The following is a 26139-nucleotide window of genomic DNA, read 5'->3' as shown; positions in this document are numbered from 1 at the left end:
AAGAAATAATAATTAAAGTATAGAGAGTATTTTGAAAATGATTAAAATATAAGAGTTAGTTGTCATTTTATTCTCACTCTTATAACCGCCTTTTTATTTTTATTTATATATTATTATTATTATTATTATTATTTTTAGTCGACAAGTATTCAATCTAAGCCGGCTCCGATCCAACGGTTGTGTAAGTCCCATCGCCGCTGAAAATTTTGCAAAGGCTGCGGAAGATCCCCTTCCCTATTTATTTTGAAATCCCCCAAATTTTCTGTCGCATCATGGCGAGGTTTTTGGCGAGATGGGGAAGAGCTGCCTCCCAACTAGCCACTGACTTACGAGTAGGTGGAGCTTCTCCGGTTGCTCGCCGCTTCCATCGGAACTGCTCCACGGCTATCACCGCCACCGGTGGCCCCGGTGGCGCCGCTCCGGCTGCCGCAATTGCAACCTCTTCTTCACCCCCAAACCGCCTTTTCAACGAGCAAGAGGTAATCGTAGACGCGGAACTCCCATTTTTTGCTATCCGCCTCTGGACTTTGTCTGTCTCGATTGGGGTCGCTATGTGCTTTTGCTGTTTCTTAGTTTCTACTAACGTGTTCAAATAGGAATAAGTTCAGGGAAGATAGTAGATCGGGGGAGAAAAGGAAGAAATGAGATGTAAGAGCGTTGCCAATTAAATATATTCGTCCTTTAGGTGCTGAAATAAATAAGACTTGTTCACGAGCTTTTAGTACTTTACAATCAACTTATACGTTTGGATTTCTGGAATCAATCAACCTATGCTGATAGCTTACCCTTAGCCACGGTACACACCTTAACTAGATCCTAAAGATATCACTCTAAAATATTACTCTAAAGGATCATAAGGAATGAAAATCCCTTTCTAGTTTCTCCAACTTAAAAATGGAGGTTGAATACTTGAGATTCATTCTTTACATTGGGCTGATAATTTGTAATCCCTATCTTCAAGATTTCAACATATGCCCCCAAAAATATGGTTTATTTTGACTTTTGTAGCTTGCTAAGAGGTCTATATTCAGTTCCAAAGCCGTAACACTGGAACACAGCTCAATCCTACTTATTTCGTTAATGCATAGTTACAAATCTCTTCAGGACTGTTGGTTTGGATGACTTAGTACCACAAACTTGAGCTGGCTTCTCACTGACTTGGGCTCTAAATACAACTCCAGAATTTCTGATTCTGTTGAAGTGCTCACTTCATTTTATGAGTTCATGCTAAAATTGTACTTTAGTTTACAAAAATGTGCATGGATCTGGCTAAATTTTACTCTTATTGTGGATCATTGAATATAAACTTTGATTTTATTTCTTTTCTGTGACAATAATATCATCCTGGTCCTGAATGCTAACTTGTTTTAACAGGTTAGACTTAATTCTCTGTTCTGGTCTAGGCCATGCTCATTGTCTTTACCTCCCAACTCTCCATTGAGAGTAGCAGAGCCTTCATTTGAAGGCATCAAGCATATAATACTGAAGTTGATGTTGTTCTATAGCAAACGGAGTGAATCCATCAGAAGAGCAAAAATAGTTTATCGACGAATCACTTCTCAAGTCGACAAGTCTGCTATTTATGATGGTGTGCTGCCTTCATCTTCATTTGTTTTTCTCCATGCTATTTTTTTACTAAATGAATATTGTCAAACGGATAATCTATTGCAAACAGTTGCATGCATGTTCCTGTTAGCTTCTTTAACTTGCTATATTTGATTTAGAAGTTACATATCATTCTTATAATTCCTTTCATAGGATCACTTATTGTCTTATAAGCACTTGGCCTATAGATAAACTAACATTGTTAGGGCTTTTAGTTAGTCAGAGTTTTTTTAGGATAACCTAATGGTCTTTTTACAAAGATCCTGCGCATTCCTAGTTTATGAGAGGGATTAGGATCCCTTGTATATATTTATCTTTTGGGTCAATAATATTTTCACTTTTCATTTGTTGAGAGTTTTGTGTTTGGTGGCACGATGTGTTCATGATGCATCGTAAACATGTGGTGAATGGTGTTGTATTCAATTTAATTTGTAAATTTCTGGGTTGTCAAATGAATAGAGTGCCATTTTTGAAGGAAGAGTTTTTTATTTGATTATAGATTCACACTGCCTATACTTCTGACATTACTTACGGTTATCATCTCAATACTCATGTAAATATTCACATGCTTCTTCTGAACTTGATGAGCCGATATGAAAACTAACTAATAAGTCAAAGCCCCTGAATGCTCGTCCAACTTATGTCTATGTTGTATCTTTTGAGCAAGTGATACCAATTAAGAAACAAACTAGTGTATTCTTTTTTTAGGCTGTTGAATGTTGATAATGGCGCATTCGTTATGATGTGAAATTTCCACATATCTTTTCTTTGTATGAAAATATGTAAAAATTTTAATTTGATGAATTGCATTAAAAAAATAGTTGTAATCTTTTGCTGCACAAAGTTACCAACCAGATTATCATAATGGAGGTGGCATGCCTTGTGCAGCTTTTGACAGTGTTTTCTAATCCATGATGAAAGATATCATTTTATATGAGCATTGTAATATTTCTTTACCTCCATGGCAGATGTAGTTTCTTTTATAGCATTGCAGATTTTCAGTTTACATAATAATATCTTCTGTTAGCGTAAGCATCTCAAAACGGAATGTGATTGAGTTTATTTCCTACTTTCCACTCTGCATAAACTACCAATTGTTTCTACCCTGTTACCACTTTCCATTACTTCATGGAAGTTGAACAACTGCTTATCTTCTTTGGCCTTCATTCTGTGATCAGCTATGTCAGACAATGCACCTTCTGAGATAAACTATATAGTTATTATAGGGAACCTCTGATAAACTGATTGGACAAATATTTTCAAAATTTATGCAGTCTTTCACTTGGAGAAAACATTTAAAACTACATTTTCCTTGCTTGTGCTTCACATGTGGCTCATCTTACACCGCTTGAAGGAAGAGGGGAAGGATGGAACAGAATTTGGGCAATTCTTGTATGAGATTTACAATCATGATCTGGAGTTAAGAGTTTTCAAGGCTGGGGTTAGTTGTCGTCGTTATTCTCAATACAAGATAATTTAGTGATATATTTTTGACAATTTCCCACCAAAATATAGTCAAATGAAAATTGCATTTAATTCAAGCTTGCACTTCTATGTTTGTATCGTTATCCCGAGTGATAGAATGTCTTGATATATATATCTAATGGATTCTGTCAAAATTCATACAGCAAAAGTTCAAACAAGATAAAAGGTGAAAAATTATACAAATAGCTGTGTATTTACTTGTTAGAGATTAAACTAGTGAACAAGGTACTTTCTTACTGTTCTTTTATTATGTTGACCAATACTGATTTGTTGTGAAGAAGCCATATGGATTGCAAAGGAGGTTGTTTACCATCTTTATATATTATTCTTGTGGAACTCTATTACTGCTTTCCTAAATGCTAAAAGTAGCATTTAAATAAGTAAAAAAAAACAAGAACCAGTCACTAAATCCTTATTAAAACAATGCCTTGTATATGTCTTTCCAACTTGGTTAAAATGAAGGATGGCACTGACAAAATTAGTTGCATTTGCTTATATGGGATGCCAAAACCAACATAGGCTTCTGCCAAAAGAGATTATGCTTGATTTTATGTGCCTATTTGGCTATTTCAATTAGGACCAGCAGTAACATATAAACTTCAATTATAGGAAAGTGATCCAAGTGTGATAATGCTACCAAAATATTTGCATGAATTTTCTATCTGTGGATTGATAATATATTTTTCTTGTCCTGGTTGAATATAGGTCAACTTGTTACTGACAAAATGGATGAAGAACCTGGAGAAGATATTTTATGGAAATTTAATTGCATATGATGCTGCAATGGTTCCAGATGCTAAACTAGATGATCTTGCTACTTCCATATGGAGGTAACATGTTAATCTTTGCATTTTGTTGCCATAAGTGGATCATGGATCGGAAGAAAGGTGACCAATGGGACTTCTTTTTTCTTTTTGTTCTATGGTTAGCTACTTATCCTCCTCTTATTCATCTCTAAATGGCCACTGCTCATAGTAATGATTCTTTGTGCTTCGACATGGTGTGTGATTTGTCATTGAGATCTATATTAAAAAAAGAAAAGATCAGGCTAGATGGATGAGAGTTTGGTGAGGACACTTACCATAAAAAGGCAGCATTTACCTAAACATCTTATATATCTTTGTTATTGGATAAAAAGTGGTTTTATTATTAGTCACAACAGGAATAGATCTCGAAGATATTTGTTTACTAAATTCCTGCATGTTGGACCAGTGAGAGCCTTGTTATCAGCCTTAACTGGTGAAATTTCCACATCAAATCAGAAAGCAAACTATTGGTCATTAATGTTTACTCTTATCAGGGAAATATTGACAAAATGCTTGCTTAATTAAATTTAACAAGGTAAGATAGTAAGCCCAAGAAGGGGAGCCTTGGCGCAACGGTAAAGTTATTGCCATGTGACCAAAAGGTCATGGGTTAGAATCCTGGAAACAACCTCTTGCAAAAAGCAGGGTAAGACTGCGTTCAATGGATCCTTCCCCGGGACCCCGTATGGCGGGAGCTTCGTGCACCGGGCTGTCCTTTTTTTTTTTTTTAAGATAGTAAGCCCAAGAACTAAAGATGAATGTTAATTGGAATCAGGAAGATACAACTTCAAGCATCAACACAAGTGGATTGACTGACTGTTTATGTCTTGGAAAAATTTGAAAAAGCTTAAGAGCTTTAATTAGGGTTTTACCTCCTGGATATCTAACAGAAAAAGAATTTGGATTGTCTAAAAAATATGTACAAGTTTTCAGTTCAGTGATATGTCTTGGCAAAATTTGAAAAAGCTCAAAAACTTTAATTAGGTTTTGCCTCCTTGATATCCAACAGAAAAAGAATTTGGAGTGGCAGAAAAATATGTACAAGTTTTAAGTCTAGTGATTTGAGGATTTAAAATTCTTGAAAGAGAAATGCATTAATAAACCCCTTCGCTTGTGGAGTTTACAAGTCAGATGATTTCTGATGCTTATGCCAGTATAATGACTACAAAGAATTCATTGATTAAAGACTTGTTAATTATAAGATGAAGTGGTGTGTTGTAAGTCATAAAATGGTCAGGGAAGAAAGTATGAATTCTTAAATAAAAATTTAAATAGAGTGGACAATATCATAAGCGTCCCATAGCAACACGCTAGTTAATATTTTGCTCCTAAAGTAGTAAGATTAATCTCAATTGAGAGAATTTGTGGGTCAGTCATAAATTTTTAGCTGTGATTACACGAAAGGCTGGCAACAGTAGTATGTGATATAGTCACTGCATAAGGCATTAAAATAGTTAGACAAATTCCTTATATTTTTGCATATGAAACTAAGTAATCCATGTAATACAAAAGCACAACAAATTTAATCAAATTTGTTATTTTCACATATTAAACACATAGCAATGTATGATATCCAACTGATATATTCCATGGAAAAGAAAAATAATATGTTTAATATGCTATTTTTATTTGCTAAAACTGATTATTCAGTCTGTATAATACTTGACATAAGTCCATGCAGCCGGTCTTCTCTGCATAAGTCTATGCTGCCATATAAGAGGCTTATGCGGACACACTTTTTAGTTGCATCTTGATTGTATGGTTATGTGTTTCTTGTCCTTATGATTAACATTAGATAGAGGATTATTTCTCAGGGGAGCCTTGACGCAACGGTAAAGTTGTTGCTTTGTGACCTAAAGGTTCGGGTTCAAATCTTGGAAACAGCCTCTTGCAAAAAGCAAGATAAGACTGCGTACAATGGATCCTTCCCTGGGATCCCGCATAATGAGAGCGTCGTGCACCGGACTATCTTTTTTTTAAAAGAGGATTACTTCTCACAGTTGAAAATCAAAGTTGGTGATTCATTTAATTGTTAGTTAGTCTCGTATAATTGAGAAGTCTAGAATTTAATCTATTGAAAGCTTGTTTTTACATGTTTTCACTCAAATTGGAAAAGTATAATGGATCTTATGGTAACTATCAGCCATCATTTACTCCCTGTTTGTCATGTTTAATTGATGATTTTTGTATTCGATCGAGCTGAATAGGCAGAAAGGATCCAGAAGCATATTAATAACTAATAATTAATAGGAGTATATTAATACTCAATTTGGTCTTCTAGAGGTAATTTTGACACGCATTATCTCTTTAATGAGTTCCATGTCTGGCAAAAGCTTCACACGAATAATAACTATTTTCATTTTAGAAATGTTTTCTCTGGAGATGGTTCTAGGACATCGAATGATGCGGCTGCGGCACCTGTCCAGGTATGTTCTTAATTCGGTCTTCCTTATGATACGTGAAATGAGCAGCAACGACAACCTTCCCATATTGAACTGTACTTTTCTACTACTCACTGAGATGACTTTGTGATGCTTTTCGATTGTAGGCCATGGCCAGATACGCCCGCAGGGAATCAACTTGTCTACTGTTGACAGGTATTGCAACTCACCCAAAATTAGTAACATCATCTCTAGGCAATGTATTCATTGGCAGTGATTCCTGATCTCACTATACATGACCCAAATGGACAGACAAGGAAGCTATATTCACAGGCAATTTCATGTTTACCTCGTTGGAGAACCATCAGCACAAGCCAGTCAAGATGACAAATCAATCATGACAGTTCAACAAAAAGCCAAAAACTGAGATAACTGTGATCTCCCATTGAAGGAGTCCATGTTGCAGATAATCGAAACAAAGGACTTGTGGTTAAACTAGCAGTCGCTGTATTGTTTTGTTGCTCCAAAGTCCAAACAGGAATGGTCAGTATCATGTAGGGCTTCATATGATCAATTTCAAGCTGAAATAAGAGCCAAATCTTTTCAACATCATGTACTTTTGCTGGCTACTGCTGTCAGTCTTGTTTCCTACAAATGTGTGGTATGGATTTAAGAAACTGACGAGGTTTGTATATAAAGAGACAATTCCAAAAGCTACTGCTTTCTTATTGATTGAATGATACCTCTCGCCAAGCCAAGACGAACTAAATGGTGTCCGAGCCTGTTTGTTATAAAATCAATAAGCATGTAGCAAGTTTAATTATTTATTTATTAATTAAAATTTATCGAGCTCAAGTCTATATATATATATATATAATTGATTTGTATTTAAATTTATTCTTTATTTTGTTTAGCTTAAAATTTATGTATGCTTATTTTACATCCTTTGATATTATTTATATTTAAACTTATTCTTAAATTTGCTGAGCTTAAAATTTGTTCATGCATATTTGTTTTATATTTTTGATATTAATGAAAATGATGAGACTCTGATTTAGTGACGGTGTCTTGAATGTTTTGTTCACTTATGTTGTTGACTTGGGCAGGAAGAGTGTCTGCTTTGAATGAAAGAGGGAGGAAATCATCCTTACAAAGTGAGATTCCGTCGTGTGCTTCAGCAAAAGCAGAGTTAAACACAATTACACACGCAAGTCCTATCAAATCCCATATTAAAAGGATACGAGATACGAAAAGATCATAAAAGAATATAAGAAATCTTTATGATAAGATCTTTTAGGTAGAGTTAAAAAATAACAATGTGAATACTTAGGTTCAAAATAGAAAATATAATATTATTATGGAGATACGTAAATTCTTTTGATCTCAATAAATAATATCATAATCAGATAGTCTAAATTAGATATTACGTGGGATGACTTTGAACGAAGTTACAAGAAACTCGGAGCAGGTCAAAGTGGCGAATGCTTAATCAAAGTCTTACATAAAAAGGATATGAAAAAAAATTATAAATTTAAAAGATGTAAGATATTTCTATTGAAGTGAGATTTTTTTTTAAATAGAACCTACAAATAAAGTCATGAGGACTTAAATCTAAAATAGATAATATTATATTACTATAAAAATATATGAATTACTTTTCGACACAACCAAATTGTCAAATCATATTCAACTCAAATAGCACTCACCAATAACATATTATATGTGCAAGGAGAATTATTTATGTATTTATTTTCTAAAATAAGAAATTATATACTATTTAATTTGAAAATTAATTTAACTCATTGAGTTAACAGAATTGATATTACCAGAAAATTTTCTGAGAGAAAAGAAATATTTTTTTTTCTTTTTTTATGAAATTAGCATTTTCGTTTTGCCGGTGACAACCTAAGTTTAGTATTGTAAATTGCGAGTTGATAAAGAAAATTCTATAAACTTAGATGATGAAAGAGCTACCTATTGAGTATTTGACGTTAGAGAAAATTTAACTCAAGGCATGGCAAAGTGTTAGAAAAATGGTCTATTTGACATGCTTGACATGTATTATATGCTCACCTTATCAATAGTTCTGTCACACTCGACTCATTCTATTCGGCCAACTTAGTTAATCTTCTAGAATCATTTTATCTAACCAGCTTAGTTAATCTTTCTCAGTTTAGTCAGACTCCATAGAGAACTAATTTGCATATCATGGCTGATCCGGATGCAGCTTAGGGCATAGACGGAGTTAGGGGGAAGGAAGGGGGCATTTGGGTCTTTGGAGACATTACAGGTTTTGACTCTTTTAAAGAGCACTATTCACGAATGAGAAAGGGGCCGGTTCGTGTTTTTTGGCCCGCCGCCACCGCACTTCTTCTCCCTCCCTCCTCGCCAGTGCCGCCACCGGCCGCCGGTTGCCGTCGTTTCCCTTCTCCTCCTCGCGACTCTGCTGTGGGACTTCTCTCCCCCACGACCTCCGTCGGGTGATGAGTCAACTCTCGAGCTATCGTTGATCCGGCCCTCGGGCTATTGATGTGGCACTATCTTTGTGACTTAATTGTGTCTTGCACTGTGTATTGTGTCCTGGCAGCTGAGCCATTATGTTTTATATCGCTATTATGATTGTAGATTACAGGTCTTATCCGGCCTGTGCGCCGTGAGCATATTTCGGCTTACGTGTCGCCTTCTGGACACATGTTACGCTGGATTCCGTGTTCTCGCCCTCAGATTCGACTCCTCAGTTGACTCACACCCATCTACTCGTCAGGGCCACGACGACTCGATCAGCACCGCGACCAACTTACCCATCCATCCGAGAACGCCCCCCCCCCTCGGGGGTCAAGGTACGTTCTTGTACTCCTTATTCATGCATTTATTTTTCTATTATTAGCTGGTTGCTCATATATTCGTGGAACCCACCTCGAGCATCGAGGTATCAGGGATCGGGGCAACCCGTTCGCTGGCTGCAGGTGTTGTTGACCATAGGACTTCGGACGACTTGGTCAACATAAAGGACAGCTCACCATCCGGGTCATGGAGATGCGGTCAACCTTCCAGACACGACACACTGGCAGGTCCGTCTTCTCAGCTTCCTGACAGGATCAAATTGGCGTCGTCTGTGGGAACACGCCTGATCTGGAACGTGAAGATGGACGACGCGGGAAAATTCTGCCATACTCCAAACCTCGATGGGTTTCGACGAGTATATCGTATCCTCCTCACTCCACGGGTATTCAGGAGTTGAGAAATTGAGTCAGATCCTCTGCTGGTCGGCAGGTTAGTTTTTCAGTTATATTCTCTTTCGGTCATAGAATTTATCATAATTTCCCGAGCGAAGACCCCGCGCCGATTGGCCGGGCATATATTATCCGAGCCACGGGCTCAATGTCGAAGACCCCACGCCGATTGGTCGGACGTATATTATCTGAGCCACTGGCTTAATGTCGAAGACCCCGCGCCGATCGGCCGGGCGTATATTAGCCGAGCCACTGGCTCGATGTCGAAGATCCCGTGCCGATCGACCGGGCGTATATTATCCGAGCCATTAGCTCGATGTCGAAGATCCCGTGCCGATAGGGCGGGCGTATATTATCCGAGCCATCGGCTCGAAGTCGAAGACCCCGTGCCGATCGATCGGGCATATATTATCCGAGCCACTGGCTCAATGTCAAAGATCCCGCACCGATTGGCCGGGTGTATATTATCCGAGCCACTGGCTCGATATCGAAGATCCCGTGCCGATCGGGCGGGTGTATATTATCCGAGCCACTAGCTCGATGTCGAAGATCCTGTGCTGATCGGCCGGGTTTGAGTTATGCTTGAAGACGGTCGAGCGGCGACCTTAAACCCTCGCGTCATCGGCGGTCGAGCGGCGACCTTAAACCCTCGCGTCATCGGCGGTCGAGCGGCGACCTTAAACCCTCGCGTCATCGGCGGTCGAGCGGCGACCTTAAACCCTCGCGTCATCGGCGGTCGAGCGGCGACCTTAAACCCTCGCGTCATCGGCGGTCGAGCGGCGACCTTAAACCCTCGCGTCATTGGCGGTCAAGCGGCGACCTTAAACCATCGCGTCTTCAGCGGTCGAGCGGCGACCTTAAACCCTCGCGTCATCGGCGGTCGAGCGGCGACCTTAAACCCTCGTGTCATCGGCGATCGAGCGGCGACCTTAAACCCTCGCGTCATCGGCGGTCGAGCAACAACCTTAAACCCTCGCGTCTTCGGCGGTCGAGCGGTGACCTTAAACTCTCGCGTCTTCGGCGGTCGAGCGGCGACGTTAAACCCTCACGTCATTGGCGGTTGAGCGGCGACCTTAAACCCTCGCGTCATTGACGGTCGAGCGGTGACCTTAAACCCTCGCATCATCGACGGTCGAGCGGTGACCTTAAACCCGTGTCTTCATCGACTAGCTTATTAGAGCATCTATCTCCCCCGTTCGGGGTCGAGCAATCTTCACTGGTCTCGGACCAACTTCAGATATTTTATCTCCCCCGTTCGGGGTCGAGCTGTCTTCACTGGTCTCGGACCAGCTTCAGATATTTTATCTCCCCCGTTCGGGGTCGAGCGGGCTGCACTGGTCTCGGGGTCGAGCTTATCGGATCTTCTATCTCCCCCATTCGGGGTTGAGTGTCTCCACTGGTCTCGGACCAGCTTCGGATATTTCATCTCCCCCGTTGGCGTCGAGCGGTCATCCCTGGTCTCGGATCAGCATCGGATATTCGTTCTCCCTCGTTCGGGGTCGAGCTTATTGGATCTCCTATCTCTCCCGTTCGGGGTCGAGTGGTCGTCACTGATCTCGGACCACCTCCGGATGTTGTGTCTCCCCCGTTCGGGGTCGAGTGGTCATCACTGGGCTCGGGTCAGCTTATCAGATCTCTTATCTCGCCCGTTCGGGGTCAAACATCTTTAATGATCGCGGACGAGAGTAGGTCCACTGGTTTCGGACCAGGATATCTCACGGGCTCTATGCCCGCTCTGCTAAAGACTTTCGCATCCATGCGCCTGCATTTCCCGAGCTACGCTTCCATTCAGTTCACGGGTGATGCGTCCGCTTGGCATCGTTCACCCGACATCTATTCACCCGATCGACATTCTTCCAATCGCCCGGTCAGTATCTTCGCGGTCGCACGTTCGGCATCATCTGCCCAGTATCTATTCACCCGATCGACATCCTTCCGACCGCCTGATCAGCCTCTTCGTGGTCGCGCGCTCAGCATCGCTCGTCCGCTCAGTCCGCTCGTTACTTCGCATGTCGCTCGGTTCACTTAGCATTGCCACCCTCTTTCGGGCGACACCATTTTGACAGCAATCGCTCGCGTACCATTATACGATGAGCTCAGCAGTTTGACTTTGATATCGAGAGCAGGTCAACCCTTTGCGATAGACTGTCCAGTCAGTCAGACTTGCGCCTCCTTCGACTAGACTTAAAGGGGAGGCTTGTGATCCGGATGCAGCTTAGGGCATAGGAGTTAGGGGGAAGGAAGGGGGCATTTGGGTCTTTGGAGACATTAAGGGTTTTGGCTCTTTTAAAGAGCACTGTTCATGAATGAGAAAGGGGTCGGTTCATGTTTTTTGGCCCGCCGCCACAGCACTTCTTCTTCCTCCCTCCTCGCCAGTGCCGCCACCGGCCGCCGGTTGTCGCCGTTTCCCTTCTCCTCCTTGTGACTCTGCTGTGGGACTTCTCCCCTCCACGACCTCCGTCGGGCGATGAGTTAACTCTCGAGCTATTGTTGATCCGGCCCTCGGGCTATTAATGTGGCACTATCTTTGTGACTTGTGTCTTGCACTATGTATTGTGTCCTGGCCGCTGAGCCATTATGTTTTATATCGCTATTATGATTGTAGATTACAGGTATTATCCGACCTGCGTGCCGTGAGCATATTTCGGCCTACGTGTCATCTTTTGGACACATGTTACGCTGGATTCCGCGTTGTCGCCCTCAGATTCGACTCCTCAGCTGACTCACACTCATCTACTCGTCAGGGCCACGACGACTCGATCAGTACCGCGATTAGCTTACCCATCCATCCGAGGGCACCCCCCGGAGCCAGGGTACGTTTTTATACTCCTCATTCATGCATTTATTTCTCTATTATTAGCTGATTGCTCATATATTCGTTGGACCCACCTCGAACATCGAGGTATCAGGGATCGAGGCAACCCGTTCGCTGACTGCAGGTGTTGTTGACCATAGGACTTCGGACGACTTGGTCAACATAGAGGACAGCTCACCATCCGAGTCATGGAAATGCGGTCAACCTCAAGACACGACACACTGACAGGTCTGTCTTCTCAGCTTCCTTACAGGATCAATGGCTTTCTCAATTTGAAGGATCAATTCAATTTGCTCATCAAGCTTGGTATCTTCAGTTCGAACACTTCGGTCCGCCTATTCAATTTGCAAATAAGACTTGATTCGATAGAGAAAATCAATCTTCACACTACACAACCAAATCAATCTGCTTACACACCTGGCTCTTTTGCCCCTAGCACAGTGACATCACTCGATCCACCCTTGTTGCATCTACTTGTGAATGACTAAAACTAAATCAAGGTTGAATCTTTCGGCTAAAGAAAGAGCCTTCATGTGATTTCTATGTGAAGGCCCTTTTCCATTTTAGCCTTCTCCTATCTTTCAGTTCCCTTTCTCAATCAATTCATCTAGGTGGGGTGGTCCATCTAAGTATCAAAAAGGAAACATAATCATAAATAAAGTCCATACTTTTGATATCGAGCTTCCAAGTTAGGTTGGTAGAGTTCTTCTTCACACCTCAATTTTAGTTGGAGCTTAAAACAACTGTAGTGTTTAGTATCGATCTTCTTATTAGAAAAGGACAATTTGATCTAATGGAGCATCAATTAGCCTTGCAAAGTTGTTGGTTGGATAAATTGCTATGCAACCATAGTAGCTTAAAAGCAAGCAAAAGAATTAATCACCTTCATTTCTTCACCAAACTCTTGTAACTCTTCACTTATATGAAGGCTCCACAATTTGCTAAACCATGCACACGCATACCCATTTCTTCTTTCGAAGGATCAAAATGGCAAGCTCACCGTCTCTTCCCTTTCTGCTAGTCTTCTTGGGCATGTTGTCCTTCGCTGAGCTTACACTCGCTGCGCGTAGTGCGCCAGCAATCACAGTGAAGGAGGGTGAGAGACTGAGGCAGGAAGAAACTGTGCAGTTCCCTGGCTTTGGGGGCTGGGGTTGGTTCCGAGATTTAGACCACAGTGGCCCCGCAGCAGCCAACAGTCAGTATCTTCCTGGAGGTGATGACACCTTTGTTCCGAACCCTGGTTTCGAAGTCCCGAATCCGTTCTACGGAAGGATTCCATGAGGGCAGCTGATCTGAGATCCATGCATGTTGGGGTATGAGATATATGTTTATGCAATGGCCTATAAATCAGGTTTTCTAAAGAGGAGGATCTGATAGCTCATTTGCAATGAATAAAATTAACTATACTCACTGTCGTTATGGAATCAGTAGATGCGTATCGTCCATTTCCTATAAATTGCAGTCCATCATGCAGTCTTGTATAAAACTGATATTAGTAAACCAAGAGGATGTTAGACTTTAAAAAAAAAAAAAAAACTTGAAAATTATTAGATTATATATTTATTTATAGTTTTTAGGGTAATTTGAATTTTTTTTTAATAGAGTCTAGGATTTTTTAACTTAACTATATAACATCTTATACTCTATATCAATTTTTAGATCTAATAATATGATTAGTTTTTTACTTCTCTTAATTTTTACATGGTATCAGAACGATTCTCCTTCTCTGACCGAATTTTTTCTACGTCCCCTGTTATTGTTTCCTGTTGCCGTTGTCGTCTCCTACTGCTGCTATTGATTTTTGCGCCGACATCTATTTTCTGTCCTGCTGGTGTTAATTTTGATGCTAACATCTATTTTCTGTCCTACAGATTTCGGCTCCGATATTATTTTCTGCCGATTTCAGTGTCGACGCTACAAATTCAATTTTTCATGAGCAGATGAAACATATTGAAATTGATTGTCACATTACTCATCACCATCTTCATATTGACACCATCATATTGCCTTTTGTTCCTTCAAAACTACATATTGCTGATATGTTTACTAAGGCATATTTCGCTTCGCGTTTTCGTTTCTTATCCAACAAACTCTTAATGCTTATAGTTGTAGCATCGTGAGTTTGATAGGGAATGTTAGATTATATGTTTATTTGTTTATAGTTTTAAGATAATTTGGACTTTTCCTTTTTTTTTTTATAGAGTTTAGGATTTTTTTTTTTTAACTTAACTATATAAGAATTGCTCTCTATCAATTTTTAGATCTAATAATATGACTGGTTCTTTCCTTTGAAAAAATAAACAAAAATTCAAATGAATTTTCAACAGTGACAGTTGTAGGTTTTAAGCATTTTTCAAATTCTCACGTACTAATAAAGGAAGACAATCTTCCAATGGCAAACAGTCTGGTTTGATGAGGACAGAAGATAATTCTACAGCACATTTAATATATCAACTAAATGAAGACAGTTGAGTCAGACTTTGCATCAGATGAGTAATCAAAGTACAGTTTTATTTGTATTCCTTCGTGGAATAGTACATATCAATTTACATTCGAATTAAATAATCATCCTGCTACCGCTATGAAATCCGAAAGAATCAAAGAATTTTCTAAATAAGCTGTGTATTGTTGTCAGACAGAGGTAAGATTGAGATGAACTAATCTTCTTTCAAACGAAATGTTGTAGTTTCACAATTAGGACACTAATATCATCAAGCGAGCCTCTTGAAGCAGATAAATCCAGGAGTTTTTTACAAGCGCCTAACAGTGCTTCGCCATCATCAGCAAGAAAAAATGGTCGAGCTATATTTACAGCTTCTTGATTGCTAACCTGGAAAGAATTAAAATGAATGTATTAACATCCACACCAAAGAGTTAAAGGATGTGTTTCACAGTAACCCCATAATGATGTTGTACCTTATCCCACAGTCCATCAGATGCTAAAATCAAGAACTCACATTCAACTTCAATCGTAGTAATCTGTGTCTCTGGTTCTGCTATCACCCATTGTTTCAGATGTGAATCTCCAATTCCCCTGGACACTGCCAAGGAACCTTGCAATCGCCATGTGCCTCGGCAGTAATCAACATACCCACCCTACAACAACAAATTCAAAAAAAAAAAAAAAAAACTGGGTCAGTGCCAACTATTTGGGATAGGCTACCAGGATATTATCCCTCTATAAGATATACACCACTTTGTGAGGCACCTTGTGAATGATATATGTATGAAAGTTTTGTTTTTCAATCAGTTTAAGTTTCTTCTGAGCAGCTGATACAAAAATCACCCTCTACCAAGAGTTGAGAACGATCACAGCTTCCACTGTTGTGTTGAACCATAGAGTTAGCTGATTTAGCATTCTATGAAAGTACTTTTCCCCCAGAAACAAACTATAGTCTAGCTTTCCTTAACCTGAGATTACTAACTTAAAGAAGGTCATGACTTGTGTCTAACACTACTATGGCATTAAAGTAGAAGGGAAAAAAAAACAAGAATCGATTCGAAGATGCACGCTTATGAGTTCTCAGATTGGTGGCTTTCATCTCCTTGAGAAGAAAGTCCTTAAATTTAAGGGTGGTCAAACTGGCTAAGTAAAGCAATGCAGTATTCTCCCAAAAGAAAAATAGCATGATTCTAAAGGAAAATATTCAGTAATTACTCCAAAAGTATTTTCTAAAGATATTACGAAACAACTAGAAGAACAAATCTAGACAAAATTTTACAGATAGGATACTTACGGTGCTAGCAATTCGTTGCCTTTCATCTTCACGAGAAGGGCGGTGATCAGATGTAAGGGCCTCTGCTGTACCAGCGCGGCACAATACAGCACGGCAATCACCAGCATTGGACACTACCAGAATGCCACCTCTAAGCAAGGCAGTGACGCAGGAAGCCCCTCCATCCATTCCTTCCTTCAGGAACTCTGAATCAGTTTTCAAGTATCCATTCCAAACAGCTTGATTGACATCGTTGAAGCCTTCACTGCTGCTCGACAACACTTCGCCTACAATGTACTCTCCCATCTTTTCCGAAGCAAATTCAGCAGCTCCCTTACCTCCATGGCCATCAAAAAGGCCAAAGTAACCCTAGAAACATTGGAGAAATAAGAAATCAAATTCAAGGTCAGGGATCTACAAAGACAACGAATTAACCATCCTTTAGTAAACAATTCAGGAAAATCTTAATTAGCAAATTCATAGATATCCAAAGTTGTAAATTTAAGTCAAATTTCAATTATCAAGAAAGGATTTGACAGGCTTTCCATTCTGCAAAAAATATATACTTATGTAACGCTATACTTCTTAGCCATTTCAAAGAACAAAAAAGATCCTATCTTTCGCTCATTTGAACTCTCTCCAATCCAGAAAATCCATTTCTTGCTCTGCTTCCTAGGAAAGACACCTACCAATTTCTTCGCAATTACTCGAAATTCGAAAAGTAGGATAAAGAGAGAAATCCTAGGAAAGACACCTACCAATTTGGGATTCGAATCAATGCCCAAGCTTGCCTTATACCGATCCTCCATCACCAATCTCTTCTTTCCCCGCCTGCAACACACCGCATAACTCTCGCTCTGCGCCTCCACTTCCCTCCAATCATCCGAATCCTCGGTCGCAAGCGGCAACGCATCCACCAACGGGATATCAATCCGTGCGGGCCTCCTCCTCTTCAACAGCGAACCGGACGCAGACGAACGCAACGGAGGAGGAGAAGAAGACGTATCTAAGGTTATCCGGGAGGCGCCGATCCCGGTGTTGATCTCCCGCAGCCCGCTGGCCGCTCTCTCGAACCGCTGTCGGAACGGCGACGACGAGCACGGAGGGGACGCCAGGGGAGAGCTCGGATTCACGGACACCTTCTCCGGCGACCCCTTGCAAGAGATCGAGAGACGCGACGGCGAGAAGACCGGCGAGTTCGCCATCGCAAAGGAGCACGACATCGCCTTCTCCACCGGCTCCCAATGCCGTTCCTCGATTTTCAATGGCGGTATTTATATCGCCTGCACAACGGTCTACCTATCCTTCAGAACACGTTTACTTCCGAAGCACGCGAATTTCTACAGTTGAGATCGTCTCATAGAATTAGACATGGTCGGTGCCAAGCATAATCCGCCGTTGATCCATAACGAGAACAACGTCTGAAGGTGCACTTGATCACGCGGTCAAAGCTATTTCAAGAGGTGTGAAATGGGCCTCCGTGGTCCGCCACCGAACACGGTCGCCGCAACGACACCGAGAGAAAGAAACAAGCAAACACGCAACGCCTTGCGTGCCTTCCTACATCATCTATCTGATTGGTGGACAGATGTAGGTCCCGTTTGAAAGGCAATTATCGACGAGTTTTGCGTGTTTGGAGTTTCATCTAGCAGAGGCGATGAGTAAGGAAACATAACGGCACGGCACGATTAATTATTTACTGGAAGACGACCGTCGTAAGGAAAGAGAGGGGAGGTAACGGAGTCGGGTCGAGGAGAAATCGGCCCGAGTTCGGGTCAAATCGCGGTCCAAGACGCGTGAGCAGCTGTTGCTGATTGGAGAGAGCGATAACTAATACCAGGCTCGTTGATTTAGAGCGGTGACGGGTGAGGCGGTTCGTTAAACAGTACACTCAAGCTATTTTTATAATTACTCATGAACATGATTCACTTTAATAATTATACGGGAGATATGTCATATAGGGTTGCCGGGGCAATGACTAATCAACGGATTAAAATTTGAGTCTTTGTATTATAGAGGATTTTTTTAAGTAAAAATTAGGTCGGCCTATTCTATTTTGGATGAATTTTTATGAATATTTTTTATTTACCTACAGGATTCAATTTGTTTATTTAATATTCATATTGTAATAATAATAAAATCATAATTACTGCATTATATTTATAACTGTTATAATGCATCCAATTGATTGACAATGCAGACCAGAATAATAATAATACTAAAGGATAATAAAGTAATTATGCACAATTAAATAATGTAGTGAGATGCTCTTTGAAAAAAAAATCAATTTAGAAAAAAAAATACCTTTTTAATTTTTGCCTATTATATATGCATGATTTTATTACCCTAAGGACATTATGCGACATATCGTGCACAGAATAAAATTTTTGATTTGATTTTTTTTAATATTTAATACCATAACTCAAAGGCATAACCTAAAATTAAAAAAATAATAATAATAATAAAAATAATTTAATATTATATATACGGTATATTTAACTCAAAAGCAACCAAAACTGACCGCTCCTCTCCCGATTCTACAAAGTTAAGACCTGGCCAGTCAACCGTCCCCTACGTGTCGGCCAAAGAGCATCCCAAGGACTCGATAGATGCATGCCGACAGAGCAGGAAACGCGTGAGGCGAACTGCGGCGAGACGGTTCTGTCCTCCCTAGCGGCACCAGCACGGAGCCCGGAGGCAAGAAGAACCTCGAGGGCCAAGAAGGTCTTCTTTTCCCTTTCTGATTCCACATTGACATTGACACCGGAAGGAGCCAACGAGGGAGGATAGAGAGGACTGTCGACCAAGGAATTCAGTGAAGAGCACGCGACCAAGGAGAAGAAGATTGCGATCAACAAGTCCTAGTTCACGACCACGAAGGCCCTAGAACACCATTGATAACCATTAAACTAATGGAAGCTTACACACGAAGAAATACCTACTCGAGCAGCTCGGGAGCAGCACAGACCTAGACAACACCCTCGAAGCAAACAAAAATCCAACCTCACTGATCCATGACAAAAACTCAAAAACAGCATCTAAATCATTGTTCCGAATTAAGCGACTAAAACAACAGGGGTCACTTCTTCTTGGCGGCGGCCTTGGTGACCTTGGCACCGGTGGGATCCTTCTTCTCCACGCTCTTGATCACTCCGACAGCCACTGTCTGACGCATGTCCCTCACCGCGAACCGGCCCAGCGGAGGATACGCAGAGAATGTCTCCACGACCATGGGCTTGGTGGGAATCATCTTCACGAAGCCTGCGTCGCCATTCTTAAGGAACTTGGGCTCCTTCTCGAGCTCCTTTCCTGATCGCCTATCGATCTTCGTTAGAATCTCGGCAAACTTCACTGCGATGTGGGAGGTGTGGCAATCAAGCACGGGGGCGTAGCCATTGCCGATCTGACCAGGATGGTTCATGATAATGACCTGAGAAGTGAAGTTGGCAGCCTCCTTGGCAGGGTCTTCCTTGGAATTGGATGCGACAAAACCTCTCTTCAGATCCTTGACGGCAACATTCTTCACGTTGAAGCCGACATTGTCGCCGGGGAGAGCTTCCTGTAAGGCTTCGTGGTGCATCTCGACTGACTTGACTTCGGTGGTGAGCCCAGTAGGGCCGAAGGTGACAACCATGCCAGGTTTAAGGACTCCGGTCTCAACACGGCCAACCGGCACAGTGCCAATGCCTCCGATCTTGTAAACATCCTGAAGAGGAAGACGAAGGGGCTTGTCCGTAGGCCTCTTCGGCTCATTAATCAAGTCGAGAGCCTCGAGCAGAGTTGGGCCCTTGTACCAGTCCAAGTTGGTAGATCTCTCAATCATGTTATCACCCTCAAACCCGGAGATTGGAACAAAGGGTATCTTCTCAGGGTTGTAGCCAACCTTCTTGAGGTAAGAAGAAACCTCCTTTACGATTTCATCATATCGGGCCTTCGAGTACTTTGGAGTAGTAGCATCCATCTGAAATGTGCACCAAAGGGGAGTTGGAATGTGCATTGTTACAAGAATTAACAAGAATTTGCCACTTTTACCTTGTTACAGCAACAGATCATCTGTTTGACTCCGAGAGTAAATGCAAGCAACGCATGCTCGCGAGTCTGGCCATCCTTGGAGATGCCAGCTTCGAAGCCACCAGTGGTGGAATCAATGATGAGAACGGCACAGTCTGCCTGGGAAGTTCCGGTGATCATGTTCTTGATGAAGTCGCGGTGTCCAGGGGCGTCAATGACAGTGCAATAGTATTTGGTAGTCTCGAATTTCCACAGGGCAATGTCGATGGTGATTCCTCTTTCACGCTCGGCCTTGAGCTTGTCGAGCACCCAAGCGTACTTGAAAGACCTCTTGTTCATCTCGGCAGCTTCCTTCTCGAACCTCTCGATCACACGCTTGTCGATGCCGCCCAACTTGTAGATGAGGTGACCGGTGGTGGTCGACTTCCCGGAGTCGACATGGCCGATGACCACGATGTTAATGTGAACCTTCTCTTTCCCCATGAAGACAGCTGGAGACGATTATCTATCTGCATGAAGAGAACACAGAAACTTACAGTTTGATCTAAAAATTCCTCGGAAGAAGAGGAACTATGTTGAATATGGAGAATGTTAACGAGCCAAGGAAAGAATTAGCATGAATCCAAAGAATCTGAGGCCCCAAATTAACAACTGTTTAGCTAACAAGCATGAACAAAGCATCGTTTTGATACTTGATATCATCTTCCGAACAATCTATATAAAGAATCTCAGATTTAAAGGACAATTGAGCTCAGAGCAAATAGCAATACCCTTAAAAACAGTTGTTTTGCTTATCAGTTGCTAAGATTATGGGGGAAAAAAATATTTTTTTTCCAGTCGGGAGAGCAAATCCCACGACGCATAACTCAATCATCGATAAGGAGCAGAAATCATACTAACAGAGACAAGAACAAGACCATATAGATGACACAAACGGAAAGAAAACTAGATAGAGACGCCGGGTAGCGTCGGGGGGAAGAAAGACATCTGACCTGTGAGTGCCGGAGCAGATCCTACGCCGACAGCCCGATCGATGCGGAAGGACAAGCTCATCTGGCGACCTCTTTATAGAGATTGGCGGGAAGGGAGGACGATTAGGGTTTCCATACGCACCGTTCGATCACTTCATCGGACGGCCTCAGAGCGTGAAAGAAATGGGCCGTCGACTAAAAGTAACCTGTCTATTTAAGATCTGACGGCGCAGCTGGGTGATCGATAAAACCCTAGCCGACCAAATTTGTTCAGGTCCACCTGCCAGATTCACCCACTCTTGTTTTGGTAAATCTAAATCGCCCCTTAATGGTTATTAATTAATTCTTAATGGCTTTTAAATTTTATTATTAATATTTAAAAAGATAAAACTTGTTGAAATTAAAATACTTATTTTACTCGTTTAAATCACCCTCTAAATCATTTGTATTCATAAAAATATTTAATAATATAATAAAAATTCAGAGAATATTCTAATATTAATTTACTTTTAGAAGGTATTTAAAAAAAACTGATAAATAACTAAAAACATATTTTTTATTATGTTTTCCCTCCATTTTCTTTTCACCTTCGTGTGTATATATATTTATTTCTACTGACCTAACTGCTTCCTCAATTTTTCAATCAAGAAGTGATGAGTTTGTGGACATATTAATAAATATGCTTTTATCAAGTTTAGGATAGTTTCGATAAAAGTACTAAATTTTCTTATGAAATAGTTAATTAAATGTAAATATATATATATATAGAGAATTGATCTGCTACGAATTATATATATATATATATATATATATATATATATATATATATATATATATAAAAAGACTTCAGAAATATAATTATGACCGTCTCTTATTTATCTAAAAGCATATTGCATTTATTTTCGATTTCTGGTAAGCACTTCAACAAGTACTATTTGATTTTTAATTGGAAAGGCAAGGCCGGCCTCCCATACTTTTTGAAAGGACATGAATCACAGCGTATGTAAAGATGTAAACGAATCCAATCGAATCGAATCGAATAGTATTAGGCTCGAGCTTAGCTTGTTTAAATTATATTTAAGTTCGAATTTGGCTCGAGCTCGAATCGAACTTTTATCACAAAACTCGAGCTCGGCTCGTTTTAGAATTATCAAACTCGCTAACAGTTCGAGTTCGGCTCGTTATTAACTCGATTATGAAAGTTAACGAGCCTAACTCGTTAACTGAGCTCGGGCTCATTTTCGGACTCATTTAGAGCTCGTTTTTGACTTGTTTTAGAACTCGTTTTTTGACTCATTTTAAAGTTCATTTTAAAACTCGTTTTAGAGCTCATTTTTTGATTCATTTTAGAGTTCATTTTTTTGGCTCTGCTTAAGGTTCATTTTTTTGACTCGCGAGCCTATAAACGAACATGTTCGTGAGCTCACGAGTCGAATATTCTTAAGCTCGAGCCCCGCTCGATAAAATTATCGAGTTCGAAATCGAGCTCGGTTCGATAAAATAAACGAACGAACTCAAACGACCTTTTTATCGAATCGAGCTCCGAATAACTCGGGAACCATTTGATTTATTTACATCCCTAAACGTGTGGACTCTTTTCATGGAAAACGCGAGATATCTAATGATAGATTATTAAAAATTCATCTCAACATCTTTTAAAATAATCATATATGTGTACATCAATTATACTAACACGGAGAACTTCAAGGATTAAGGAATATATACAGTGACGGGCACACCAAAAAGCTAAGAGAGGCTTCAGCCTCCCTGACTCGGCTGCCACCCGATAGTACGAATTGTGGGGGGTTACTTTTGTAACCTCCGCATATGCCAGCATCCAGCAGTAGCCCGCGCCTAGCTCAGGGTAGCAGGGCCACAAGGTACAACAGGCGTGCAGCCTGCGCCTAGATCACTAGGGCTGTAAACAAGCTGAGCCGAATCGAGCTTTGGGGTATTCAAGTTTGTTTGATAAGATAACCGAGCCGAGCCGAGTCGAGTCGAGCTTAAAATGAACCAAGCTTTTGAAATGAGTGTTCAAGCTTGGCTTGATTTATTTTTTATGAGCTTGAGCTTGTTTGAAGCTTGGCTTGAGCTTGGTTCGTTTAGATGTTATCAAGCTCTCAATTCAAGCTTGGCTTGAGCTTGGTTCGAGCTTGGTTTGAGCTTGGTTTGAACTTGGTTTGTTTACATGTTATCAAGCTCTCAATTCAAACTTGTTTGATTGTTTGAAACTTTTAATTGTTTGATTGATTATTAAGATTGATAATTTAAATTTATTTATTTATTTTATTTTATTTTATTGTTTATTTAGCATATTAAAAAGAATTTTAGTAATAAATATTGTTTGTGAACATTGTTCACGAACGTTAACGAGCTGAAAACATATGTGTTCAAGCTTGTTTGTTTAGCTTAACGAGCTGTTCAAGCTTGTTTGTTTAATTAATCTAATGTATATTGAACGAACATAAACAAGCTCTTACCAAGCCGAACACCAAGCTTGTTCACGAACGCTTGGTTCATTTATAGCCCTATAGATCACGGTAGCAGGGCCACAAGGCACAGACGCTACGCTTATTCTTCGACAGCAAGGCTACCCAGCAAGAAGGTTGCTTGTTTTTTATGTTTTTTTTATTTTAGTAAAACAATGATATTTTATTTTATTTTATTTAAACAAAATTAAAAATAATAATAATCAAATTGCTAACCAAAATGAGTCAAGTTATTGAACCCGTGGTTGTTTTGATATGATCAAATAAGTTAGGTTGAGTCATATTTTATTTTAATTTCCGTGTCTAAATGTGCAGGAGCTTAGGAACACAGGAAATCGAGCAGAAGACACAGTTGACGAGAAGGACGGTACAAGAAGGGAGTCGACGGGCTCGGTGCATCCGAGGGACGAAAGAGCTGCGGAAGAATATACCGATGGACGAGAAGAACGTACGCAACGTTCGAGGGACGAGAAGCCGGAGCGAAAGTCTTCTCGAGGAGAAAACTGGAAATTGGATTCGAGTAAACCCTATTTCGGTTGGCCGCAATCACCCGAGCGATCGGAGTTTCCGAATGCCTAAATGAGCTGGAAAAGCAAGTTGAAGGCGGCCCAATGCAGTGTTGAGGGCACCTCCGCTTTCTTCAGGCGGGAGGGCGCCCTCAAACCAGTCAACTTGACCGTTTGCAAGTGGATAAAGGTTTATCCACTCATCTTACCTTGGAGGCGCCCTAAAGCCTTTAGATAGAATTTTCAGGAGTTTTATACATCCAAGATTATCAACGAAAACCCTGTTTGGTTTAGGTAATCGATGATTCCCGAGTAATATTCCATGCCCGACACGTCAGCAAAAGGGGCATGCAATCCAAAATCGGAAAAGCTCGAAAAACTGAAGTTTTTTTTTATTCCAGGATTAACAAAAAAATTTTACCTAAAATATTCTCGAATAAGAGAAAATATGATAAAAAAAGGAAAATATAAAATATAAAAAATAAAATAAAAAACTTTAAAAAAAAAAAAGCATAATTTTTTTTTAAAAAAAAATAAAAAACAGAATAACAAATATAAAAAATTTTAAAATAATAATAAAAAACGTTACAAAATTTTAAAAATATATATAAAATAAAAAAAGAAAAAACATAAAAAAAATAAAAAAAACTTAATAAAAATAAAAAATAAAAAAACTTAATAAAATTAAAAAAAACTTTAAAAAATACACATAAAAATAAAGAAAAATGTGAAAAAGGGAAAAAAAATATAGAGTTTAAATAATAATAGTAATAATAACAATAATAATATATATGGTTGGTTTTATAACTAAGGGTAATATAGTAAAATATTAAAATAGATTATTCATTAAAACCTTTAAACAAATAAGTTTTTATTGCATTACCTAGGTTGAACTAAACAACATTTGGTTATGTTTTATTCCTCATAACTTTGGTTATGTAATTACTTAATAATCACATAACCAAGGTTATACATGATAACTTGAACCAAACACACCCTTAGAGCTTTCAATGTGTAAAAGGCTTCTCCGCCTTCAAAGAAGGACATTCTTAGTGAGTTGTTCAACCGCCTTGGATTAACAACCACCCAGGTTGTAACCAAGTCAACTGCTGAGTCTTCTTTAGTTCTGTTATTTTATTGTTGTTGCATTTTTAGAGTTAAAGAACGAGGAAGATATTTTTTTTATTTCAGATAATTCACCCCTCCCCTCTTGTCGGCCCGCTGCGCCAACAAATGGTATCAGAGCCCAACCACCTCAGAAGGACTAACCATCGTCTGAAGCAACAAGATCAAGACGATGGCCGGACCGCCAATCTTTCCACCTAAATTCGAGCAAGATTTTACGTCATGGAAGAAACGAATGGAGGTATTTTTCAAAACCGATTTTGAAATATTATTAATAATTAAATATGATTTTGTAGCTCTCAAAAATCGCCAAGGAGAAGAAAAAGAAGAGTATCACTAGACCAAGAAGCGAACGGACGAGCCGAGTTTCACCTACTTAGTGTGCTGCCAACTCAGGAAATAAATCGGATTGGAAATTACAACTCCGCGAAGGAGCTTTAGGAAAAGTTCTTGGAGTTACACGAAGGGACTTCCAAAACAAAGCTTGCTAGACGGGACGTGCTCCAGAATCAATTGACGAACCTTCGGTTGGAAGAAGGAGAGTCAGTAGCACAACTACACAGAAGAATCAAGGAGCTAATCACCGGACTAACAAACCTCGGAGAAATGGTAATGAATCGAGACGCACAAAGGTATGCGTTAAATGTGTTCCCAAGAACATCTGAATGGACAACTATAGTAGATTCCTACTATATATCCAAGGATCTTGAGGTAAGTACTTTAGAAAGTCATTTTTCTACTTTCGAATTACACGAATCTCGATGTGCATGACAAAGAAAAGGACCGAGTCAAAACGTTGCCCCGAAGGCAAGGACCAACGATTCAGACTCCGATGAATCAATTGATGAAAACAAAGCAACTCTTCTAGTAAGTAAACTCAATAAATTTGTTCGGTCTAATAAGTTTAAATCGTAGACAAAGAGAGATTATCGAAACAAAAGGAAGGTGCGATGCTACAACTACAACGAGGAAGGACACATCAAGGATGACTGCCCA

The 26139-nt window shown here is 40.1% G+C and overlaps 3 protein-coding genes across 4 annotated transcripts; 1 reads left to right on the top strand and 2 right to left on the bottom strand.

Annotated features, from left to right (window-relative positions):
* The first annotated feature begins 243 nt into the window (after positions 1 to 243).
* On the top strand, positions 244 to 7014 carry LOC121988517 (ubiquinol-cytochrome-c reductase complex assembly factor 1-like). Its single transcript, XM_042541972.1, has 7 exons — positions 244 to 479; positions 1375 to 1588; positions 2880 to 3046; positions 3796 to 3920; positions 6262 to 6322; positions 6445 to 6493; positions 6590 to 7014. Exons 1-7 carry the CDS (start codon positions 273 to 275, stop codon positions 6676 to 6678), a joined length of 912 nt encoding a protein of 303 aa, XP_042397906.1. The 5' UTR covers positions 244 to 272; the 3' UTR covers positions 6679 to 7014.
* A 7801-nt stretch (positions 7015 to 14815) lies between these two features.
* On the bottom strand, positions 14816 to 17314 carry LOC121988516 (probable protein phosphatase 2C 32). 2 transcript variants are annotated; one of them, XM_042541969.1, is made up of 4 exons: positions 16800 to 17314; positions 16063 to 16410; positions 15242 to 15421; positions 14816 to 15155 (listed from the first exon to the last, which is right to left on the bottom strand). In XM_042541969.1, the coding sequence occupies exons 1-4, from the start codon at positions 17262 to 17264 to the stop codon at positions 14994 to 14996; spliced, it is 1155 nt and encodes a 384-aa protein (XP_042397903.1). In that variant the 5' UTR covers positions 17265 to 17314; the 3' UTR covers positions 14816 to 14993. The 2 variants fall into 2 exon arrangements, with proteins under 2 accessions (XP_042397903.1, XP_042397904.1); XM_042541970.1 differs by having other exon boundaries at positions 15039 to 15155; positions 15283 to 15421.
* Positions 17315 to 18886: 1572 nt separating this feature from the next.
* LOC121988515 (elongation factor 1-alpha) lies at positions 18887 to 21110 on the bottom strand. The gene is made up of 3 exons (XM_042541968.1): positions 21045 to 21110; positions 20074 to 20561; positions 18887 to 20002 (listed from the first exon to the last, which is right to left on the bottom strand). Exons 2-3 carry the CDS (start codon positions 20533 to 20535, stop codon positions 19121 to 19123), a joined length of 1344 nt encoding a protein of 447 aa, XP_042397902.1. The 5' UTR covers positions 20536 to 20561; positions 21045 to 21110; the 3' UTR covers positions 18887 to 19120.
* Between the last annotated feature and the right edge of the window lie 5029 nt (positions 21111 to 26139).

The sequence above is a fragment of the Zingiber officinale genome, chromosome 6B (genome assembly GCF_018446385.1).
Source record: "Zingiber officinale cultivar Zhangliang chromosome 6B, Zo_v1.1, whole genome shotgun sequence".
Lineage (NCBI taxonomy): Eukaryota > Viridiplantae > Streptophyta > Magnoliopsida > Zingiberales > Zingiberaceae > Zingiber > Zingiber officinale.
Note: the sequence above shows the minus strand (reverse complement) of the source record. Positions and strands in the feature narration are given on the sequence as shown.

Bases quoted from the DNA above. Each gene is read 5' to 3' on its own strand.
- LOC121988517 (XM_042541972.1), top strand. From the start codon at position 273: ATGGCGAGGTTTTTGGCGAGATGGGGAAGAGCTGCCTCCCAACTAGCC. The intron at 3,921-6,261 runs GTAACATGTTAA...TTTTCATTTTAG, and splicing joins CTTGCTACTTCCATATGGAG to AAATGTTTTCTCTGGAGATG. The intron at 6,323-6,444 runs GTATGTTCTTAA...TTTCGATTGTAG, and splicing joins CGGCTGCGGCACCTGTCCAG to GCCATGGCCAGATACGCCCG.
- LOC121988516 (XM_042541969.1), bottom strand. From the start codon at position 17,264: ATGTCGTGCTCCTTTGCGATGGCGAACTCGCCGGTCTTCTCGCCGTCG. The intron at 16,411-16,799 runs GTAGGTGTCTTT...CAATGTTTCTAG, and splicing joins TTGATTCGAATCCCAAATTG to GGTTACTTTGGCCTTTTTGA. The intron at 15,156-15,241 runs GTACAACATCAT...AATTCTTTCCAG, and splicing joins CTGATGGACTGTGGGATAAG to GTTAGCAATCAAGAAGCTGT.
- LOC121988515 (XM_042541968.1), bottom strand. From the start codon at position 20,535: ATGGGGAAAGAGAAGGTTCACATTAACATCGTGGTCATCGGCCATGTC. The intron at 20,003-20,073 runs GTAAAAGTGGCA...TGCACATTTCAG, and splicing joins TGATCTGTTGCTGTAACAAG to ATGGATGCTACTACTCCAAA.